The 9547-nt window shown below is 42.2% G+C and overlaps 1 protein-coding gene across 1 annotated transcript in view; it reads left to right on the top strand.

Annotated features, from left to right (window-relative positions):
• LOC101988532 (regulator of G-protein signaling 5) overlaps nt 1–9547 on the top strand; it is a 38368-nt gene that overhangs the window by 24657 nt on the left and 4164 nt on the right. The window contains exons 3-4 of the mRNA XM_005372014.2: nt 3120–3181; nt 8164–8330. Coding sequence (XP_005372071.1) covers nt 3120–3181; nt 8164–8330 — 229 coding nt within the window. The remainder of the gene's footprint in view (nt 1–3119; nt 3182–8163; nt 8331–9547) is intronic.

The raw sequence follows: 9547 nt of genomic DNA on the forward strand, positions 1-9547 counted from the left end.
CTAAGGCTGGGTGTCTGACTCAACAGAGACTTGACCTGTTTTGTCTTAGCTCCCTCCTTATCAGAACTCTCTTCCTTAACTCCTGGCCCTGTCTTCCCCTCTCCCTCCCCTCCTTTGCCCACTCTCTGTCTTTCCAAAGGCTCTGCTGCAGGTCCTCAGAATGAATGATAACCAAAATTTGTAAGCTACATACATTGAGTTTGTAATAGCATTATGGTTTGTAATATGCTGAATTACAAGATGTCAGGGGCAGACACTCTTTCAAGCAGGTTTTTATACTCTAAACATCCTTCTTTGAGGTTTTTAAACTCTAAATGTCCTTCTTTGACATCTGTTATCAATTTTTAACTGAAAGTATTGATATTATTGTGTTTACCACTTTAAAGTCCCAGAATGACCTCCACAAATAGCTAGTCCAAACCCTGGCTGGTGACGAACAGTCACAGCATGGTATCCTGTGTGTTCCTGCACCAGGTTAACTGTAGAGTGAGCCTTGACAGGGAATATGTGCAACTTTACGGATACAAAGAAAAGGCATTTCAAAAGTATGTTAACATATTCATGGTGCCAAAAGGCCATGGGGGTAAGGACACAAGAAATGCTCATGGACTTGAGCCTGCATGTGTTCTCTAGGACAGTAAGGAAGAAAAAGGGAGGCGCTCACAAATGACACCAATGAACTTGAGGTTTGTTTTCTTTGTCAAAAGCAAGAACCCAGGAAAACATGATCAAGCATAATCAAGTATATATACACCAGACACTGTATAGATCACCAACTAAATCAAAACAAAAAGGAAACCAAAACTATAAAATCCAGCCATTGGTGCTACCAAGTTACATCCTTCCCCAAGACTAGTATTGACCTATGTTGTCAACAGGTGTAGCTCATGGCTCTGTTCATTCAAATCTAAATAGTGAGTCATCTGTGGTTTCCAACAAAGCTGCCTCTGGGTAAACGGAGCCAGACTTTGGTTACCTATCAATTTGGCCCCTGTTTATTGAAAGAAGTCCTTCACAGTATATTTTTCTCATGACCCATCAGGTCTAAATAAACATGGATTGAGTCTTTATCCAATGGCCAACAGATGGGAACTCTAGATGAGCTACTTGCCTTGTTTTGATGTCCATATGCAGGTCCCAAATTGAACATATTTTCTTCGTCTTTGCAGCCAACCTCACTTATTCCTTCAGACTGCTTCTGTGGGAATAAGAAAGAATGGGAACGTTCTCTAGGAATGATACCCGACCTTTGCAGGGGTTGTGTGTCCTATTAGTATATGAACTATTTAGCAAGTGGAAAGCAGTTAGGAGGGGAAAAAGCTGTCCTTTCCAAACTGATGTGGTCACTTCCTGAATCAGGTGGTATTTGCACTGGACATTATAAAACACATAGTCAATCACTCCTATAAATGTTTATCTTGTTTTTCATCTGAGCCAGCTTCCTCCCTGTCACTCACACCCACACAGGGAGAGCTCTGTGCTCACGCTCCGTGGTCAGCAATGACCTTGCCAATCCGGATGCTCATTGGTCATTTGGATCTGCATCTCTCTTGTTTCCAAAGAAGTCACGCTTAATGAGGGCTGGCAAATTCTGAGAATCAGGACAGGATGAACCTGTTACCTCCTTGACTGGTAATCAGAATGCTGGGCTACATGCCGTGGGGGGATCTGTCCTACTCAACTATGTCCTTAAATCAATTTGGTCTAATTTCACCCCCAAGCAGGCTCAGCACATGTCCCTTTCAGGAATTTAATCTTGGTTGTGATGTGCTGCTGATACTGACCATTACTTGGCTTTATAATGAGACCGTTTGGGACAAATTGCATCTGGTAACATGTGTAAGTCAGGGCACCTGCTTGTGGCATTGCTTCTTCCTGTGTGCCTTTATGCTAACCAAAGAACAAGGGCAGGACAAGCTATTTCATTTTATGAGACTGTTTATAAAATCAGGAGGCTCAGGGAGTGACCCAAGCCTACCCTTTGCTTTGAGTTAGTTCCTATTGTCCCATTGTATAACAGTCTCTTGATTCTGAGAACATCTGGACTTGATGGTTGTCTGCTATATGTAAAGTACTAAACACATTGTAAACATGTACATGCAAAATAATGTATATTATTTCTATATATAATATAGGTTACAATAAAGTATAAACACACACATACACAATACACATACATGTGTGAATTGTCTCAGTTACTAAACAATCTAAGACCTTGGGGATAAAAACACGTCTTCAACTTTGTCTCAAAATAAATGTTTTGCCAGTCTGCTTTAATTGGATGATAAAGACCAAATGTAGTCATACAAGGGTTCAAACTCGGTGAACAAAGGAAGATAAAGTCAGCTCTTTCCCCTCAGACAACAGCAGCTCACCTTTGTGCATTCTGGTGAAAGAAGAGACTTGGTGGTTAACAAAGTACAGCTGTGGGCTTTCTGTGGATGCAGATGTTCAGGTAACAGCAGTCAAGGCATAAGTTATATCTTGGTGACTAAACCTTTTGAGTCAGTGTCTCCAGCATTTAAGCTTGACACTCTGACTTAGGAGATACTAATGCTTTTCTTTTGGGAAAAAAAAAATCTTCCAAAAGTGTCTCTCTATGTTAATTGGAAGGAGAATAATAAATAAATATAGATTTTATTTTTCAACCATACTTCTAATACGGGACAAAATCAAGCTGGCTATTTTCTATTAGTCTTAGTGAGATCACTTTGGCATTGGGATGTAGAATCAAATACCACATCTATTAAGTCAGTAGTGAAACTTAAGATTAGTTTACCCTCTGTGACGGGATGGTTGGATTTCATTAACACATTTGAAATAAAGATTGTCTTTGGACTTACTCCTATGGATTATATAAGACTGTTAGACATGACCGCAGAACAAATAGACTCCAAAAAAGATCTGTCTGGTCAGATTGTTCAAAAGGCAATAAAAATGCGCTGTAGATACCAGATAGCCAACAGCTCATCAGACCCAACGGCAGAAAATAATCCTACTACCCAATCCTGACTGTTGTGTCGTTTCCATCTGAGAAACCAGGATCGAGTCGTTGTCATGCATGTGGTTAACTTTCCATCTTACGCGGTCACCCTTCTCTGTCCTTATCATTGATTTAGGCCCTCGCTGGACGAGGCCCTGCAGTGGCGCCATTCCCTGGACAAGCTTCTCCAGAACAACTGTAAGTTCACGTGGTTCTCACGAGTGTCAGAATGGGGACAGACACCGAGCGCCTTCTTTCTGCTCATGTCCTTTTCCAAGTTGTGGTCTGAACACAGAAAGGGCATCCTGAGGCTGGAGTTGTCCAGATGGCCAGTAGGGAAAGTGTTGCGGGAATTCTAATGGGTCTTACTAATAAAAACCCAGAGTCAGATACTGGGGTAAATGCTGCAAGATCAGAGAAACACAGCACCTAGCTACCAGAGAGACTTTTTACCTCTACTGAATCCTCAGACTGAAGGGGGACAAGATCCTGTGCCCACGAATTCTCAGAATGAGTGCTCTGAGCTCCTGTCTCCTCCCACTTTATTATCTTCCTTTCTCCACCCAGCCATATCACTTCTGTCTCCACCTCCCTAAGTGCTGGGATTAAAGGCATGTATGCTCCCAAGTGCTAACACCAACGGTGTGAGCTCTGTTTCTCTTTTAGATTGATTCAATCTTGTGTAGCCTAGGATGGCCTTGAACTCACAGAGATCCACCTGCCTTTGTCTCCTGAGTGTTGGTATTAAAGGTGTGTACCACCTCTGCCTGGCTTCTATGGCTAAGTCGTAGTTTAGCTCTGCACTCTGATCTTCAGTCAAGCCTTATTTGCTAAATCACAAACAAAATAATCACTACAGGAGTCTGAGACAAGTGCATTGCTATGAATTTAAGGCTAGCTTGGGACACATGGTGAGTTCTGGACCCATCTGGACTACAGAATAAGACACTAAACAACAACAACAACACACACATGCCACACACACACATTAAAACTGAGGGGTAGGGTTAACATTTTTGCTGATTCATGAGGAACATTTGGAAATTTTTGTGTTAATATGGGCCATTGCCTCTTAGGTAGGGTTGATAGAGTTACCCAAGCTTTCATTAAATCAAAATTTTCTGTAGTAGAAATAAACTCAAGCAGGCTGCTATTCAATCTTTTCTTGTTAGCAAGAACCTACTTACTCAAATTTGTTTTTCAATTATTTTATGCATTAGTAATACATGCACACACATCTGTGTGTGTTTGTTGGGGGGAGGCCAGAGGGCAGCTTCCAGGAGTTGGCGCTCTCTCTTGTCACTGAGGGTTCGGGAACGGAACTAGCTCATCAGGTCTGCCAGCCCATGCTCTCACCAGCTGAGCCTTATCACTGGCCCTAAAAATGATTTTTAATCATTTGGGGTCTTTGACTTTTTTCTTAAAATATACCACATTCTTAAAGTTTCGCCTTCAGTTCTAAGAGAGAAGCCATCTGTTTCCATTTGTTAGGTCTATAGGGCACATAACAAGCATGTTGATCTTTAAGAAAACAAAAATAGATTGCACGGGGGAGCTTATATAACTCCCCCTAGCACCGTTGGGGATACGGATTCTCCCACTTGAGCATTTTTTAAGAGCAAACAGGGATAAAGTCAGTCTGTGGCAACACAGTTTTTATTTGGGTCTTCTTTTCCCAAGGGTTGTAAAAGGTCAGAGTATTTCCTCAGACACCCCTGGGGGCTGGACTGTCCCTCAAGGCACAAAGCAGCCGGCCCAGGCTCATCCTTCAGCTTCCATTTTCACAGCCTGCCTTGGCTTCCTCCTCTCTGCTTTCCAGTTTTCTCCCTTCTATGTCCTGGTCCACCATTCTCATCATCTCACTGATGAACAGCCATGATTTCCACTTGTGACAATGATAATAATGAAAGTGATATGAAAGATACTTTTATTCATGTATCATGTATGCCTTGTTCATGTGTGTGTGTATAGTTGTTATTGTCTGTCCATCACTTCTCCATTATATTTCTCTCCCTCTCTCTCTCTTTCTTTCTATAAATACTATACATACACACACTAAGAAATTTGCATATATTGGTCTATTTAGTGATTGAAATCATCTTGAGACTTAAGTGCAACAACCATTTCTTTTTTCAGAAAAAGCATCCATTATTCCGAGAGCTAGGTAGCTTGCCTCTGATGTTCAATACTGTAGCAGTAACAAAATTGGGGTATTTACTTTTCTTTAAAGTTCATGTTCTTTGGTCCGGTGGGTTGGAGGGATCTGCTGATTTCATAGTTCACTGAGATCCACTATTAAAATTGGGTGCATATATTTGAGGAGGGAGGTAGGAAAGGGGAAGCGAAGATTCAGAACTCAAATAATTAACAGCCTCATGGAAAAGATGGCTGAACAGTAGGTATTTCCAATTGGTGGGGGTGGGTGGGCCAGGGAGAAAGCGCTGTCTCCCCTCCATTGACAAAAGTCCTCAAGGGTGAGTAGGTGACAGAGGGGGTGGGGGGGTAGGGAAGGTGATGTCATGGATGAGGCAGCATTTGGGCTGGGCTTGTAATGGCGACAAGTGGTAGTGTTGAATTTGGCACAAATGACGGTGAAGAAAGCCAGTGTGTACTGAACTTATGAAATTATGCTTGCCACCATATAAAAGCCACACGTGAGCTATTCAGTCCTGTACCACAGTCTTGTCATACAGCTTTAATTACTGTTTGCATTTAACATACAGAGCAACAGAGGCTCCGTGAGGCTAAATGTCCTTTCATGATAAAGGTGTCAAGACTCATCACTAAGAAATCTAGGGTCTGAAGTCTGAGTTTTGAACCAACGAATCATGCCATAGTTTTTATAAATTACCAATGCTATTTAAGTATCTTCCCCTAATTCATCTCTGCTGAAGTATTTGTACTAATCTCATTTTCAATATTTTATAACAATCTGACTTAGAGTCTTGGGTTTGTTTAATGCTCCTACTATCCTCAAAAGGGTTTTACAGGTGGTTCCCCCTCTTATATAAGGCTGTTTTTTTGATTCTCCTAATGTCAAAAATTGCTATCACTCATTAGGGCCAGCTCTGATTTATAATGTATTGGTGCCATATGATGTATGGGTACCACACCCACAGAATGCTTATGGTCAATCATCAGATGGATACCCAGGCATCCCACTAATCAGAGTCCTGGATAATGGCATGCCTGGGTATGCTGAGAGGTAATTTGAGACTCTGTGCTGGCTCATACAGGCCCCAGAGTGCTTTCTTGGGGTTGTGTACTAGAGTTCTGTGCTGGGAAGCCCCCAGGTAAAAGAAGTGGGGTAAGAAAGATACGTGTACCTTGTAAAACAGAGCTATTTGGCCTGGAATCAGAAAAATTCTGACTCAAAAAAGATGTCCAGGGGTGACAGGAATTCAACAGAGAAAACCTCTGAGGAAAGACCAGTAGAAAACCAGGGTGCAGAAAGCTGATGAGGAGTGACTGCAGACAAGCCTGCTAAGAGAATCCCTAGATACCAGAGAGCTAGAGGGGGGAAGGGCTCGCTTTAAATGGCTCCCAGCCCAATGGGGCATAAAGCTATTTCATGTGTTTGGGTTTAAAGCACACACATTGACAAAAAGCCTTACTATTGTATTGTGGAATTCACCAGCGCTATGAAGTCAGTATTCAGGGCACAGGTCTCCGTGATGTTCGGAAGCTGGTTCACCAGTTCTCTTCCTGCTGTGAACCAAATGCTAAGATCACTGTTAGTTTTGGTTTAGATAGTGCTATGTATGATGTGCAAATGCACGTGTACACATGCCCATCCTAAATCTAAAAATAAGTTTAGATTTATTTTTCTTTATCATTCATCTCCACTACCTTGTTAAGTCCTCTTCATGAGCTCTCTGCATCCACCACTTGGGAGGTTAGTACTGAAGGGTGGGAAGGAAAGAGGAAAGCGTAGAGCCCATGATTATCACATGTACACAGATAGCACATACAGCCCTCTACAGACTCACAGTCGCTCTGTCACATAGCTTCTGCACACTGACATAAACCCAACTGGTGGTCACAGGAACGACCTGTATGTGACAGCTTCACCTGGCCCTGTCATCCAGATGTTCATCTCTACATTCCTATTTCACCTTCCTTCCTTCTGAACTGAACTTAGGCTCCTTCTGGGATTCTGTTGCTATGCTCCAATGGCTTCTGTTGTACAGATGATCAATAAGTCTTCATTGTTTTTTCTTTCTACTTTCCGTGGAATCTCTAAAGTCTCCTAGGGAACCAGGCTTGTTTGATTTATCAGAGTGATGTATTTACACTCATTCAAAAGTCGCCTGCAAAAAGAGGAGACGGGATAATAGTTTCTGGCAGTCATTCATTATAAATATTACTTACTTTGACAAACCAAGTTTTGGGGGGCTAGAAATATAGATTTGTGGTAGAGTGCTTGTGTAGTATGCACGAGGCTCTTCATTCAGCTTCCACTACTAACAATAAAGGTTTCCCTTGGAGTTGATGTATGCCCTGAATGTCATCAGTATTGACGGCAAAACCTCAGTGTCATGGACATTTGCCACCTGAATGCATTCGCTTGTGTAAAAGACTGAGGCAAAGGCCTCTGTCCAGTGTCAGAGTGGATGACAAGCAGCGATCTTCTCTGCTGCCTCTGCATCTCTGTCCCAGCCTGCCTGCATGTGGCTGAAGGGGTAAAAGGCAGATAAACTAAAAGTCAGCGCATGGGACAGCATGATGGAGCCTTCCCATGTCATCCCTAGCATCTTTGTTCCATCTTATGTTTTTCTCTCAGTTCAAGTTCAGGTGAGAATAGGAAACTCCTAATGGAAGGTTCCTGTTCCAAGAAACAGAATCACACATCTTTTGAGAAGTAGTTTAGAATAACAGACAAATGCGCGCGGCTACAGAATCAGAACCTGGTTTTAAGTTCCAACCCTCTTCTTTCTTGCTGGACATTCTGGAGCAGTCGCTTGACTTCTGTGACCTCATTTATAAAACAGGACACTTATAGCTCCTGCTCTTTGTGTGTATAATAAAAATTAAATGAGTTTCCATTTGTAAGATTTTTTTTGCCTCAATGACCGAATGTACTGGAAGTAAAATTGGGGTTTTTAGCTAGATATAGTTTATCTAGATATAGTTTGTCAAATCAATTAATGAAATCCCCCTACTGACTTTTCACTTCCTAGATGGACTTGCCAGCTTCAAAGGTTTCCTGAGATCTGAGTTCAGTGAGGAAAACCTTGAGTTCTGGGTTGCCTGTGAGGATTACAAGAAGATAAAATCCCCAGTCAAAATGGCGGAGAAGGCAAAGCAAATTTATGAGGAATTCATCCAGACAGAGGCCCCTAAAGAGGTTGGTACTGGTGGGTAGGTGGCTGAGTGAATCCATTTAAGAGCCAGATCAACACATTCCCAAGCACAACTTCATGAGCTGCTGGCACAGCATTTGAGCTGAAGGCTCCCTGTGCTTGTGCCCAGTATGTAGCTACTGAATACAAGGGCAGTGTGATAGTGTCAAGCACGTCTGACCTGAATGCTGTACAGACCACTGTGCAGCAATGGCTCCTCAGTACCATACAACCAACCTTAAGGACGAAGGAACCCAGTGTAAGATTTGGGATAAAATGTGGGGTCTATTTTCTTCCATTTGGCATGTAAGACTGGCTCCAGCTGTTTTGTAATGTTATGAGAATTAAATTAAACAAACAATAGATGTAGAAAAAAGTGCATGAATGTTCCAACTAATCGATGCCAGTGAGTCCCCTGTTTCTAGCCTTTGACATTCATCCTTTATTGAGACGGCAAGATGTACTCTTCATGGGAACCAAAATAAAACAAGGTAACAGTGTGAAAGGTATTTAAAGCCAGTATACACCAATTGACTGATGAAGACCAAATACGCTCAGGTTTCAAGGAAGCTTTGGGGAAGTCTGTCTATTCTTATCTTTGCTATCGATGAAACCAAACCAAAAAGCTTGTTGAAAAATCCAAGATGGCCACAGCGAGACCTGTCCATCTGGTCAGGTCCTGTTGTCCATGGTTCTCTTGAATCCGATGTAGACACTGAATTGTCATCAAGGTTTCAAGTCCAGCTCATGGGTGACTGATAGATGATTTGTAAAGGGAAAGATTCCTGTCATCTCTTTTCTTATGCATATGTAACAAATCTTATAGAGACAACATGAAATATTTATTCCTTTGGCTGTGTAGCATCCTTAGCTGGTCCTTTCAAGAGACAGATGTGGGTGTGGAGATGTTAGTCAGTTGGTAAAGCCCTTGGTTAGTGTGTATGCAGCAGGTCCCGGATTAAATCCCCCCAGTACAAACTAACCACTCTGTAGATAAAGCGCTGCTTCATCGCTGTGCTTGTTATCTGGTCAGAACTGCTGCCTCCTGGTTTGTTTCCAGGGAAGACTCGTTCTAAAGTAAGGCTCCCTGGTCACCAATTCTTCACTGTCATCAGAAGGCAGGATACCTAATGGGTAGAAAGTCTGTGAAATCAAGTATTAGTTCACTTGCACTCAAATCTGTTTGATAAAAGCACTTAACAGAGCCAGGCCGTAGCAGGCA

This window comes from Microtus ochrogaster, unplaced genomic scaffold (assembly GCF_000317375.1).
Source record: "Microtus ochrogaster isolate Prairie Vole_2 unplaced genomic scaffold, MicOch1.0 UNK156, whole genome shotgun sequence".
NCBI classification, from domain to species: domain Eukaryota; kingdom Metazoa; phylum Chordata; class Mammalia; order Rodentia; family Cricetidae; genus Microtus; species Microtus ochrogaster.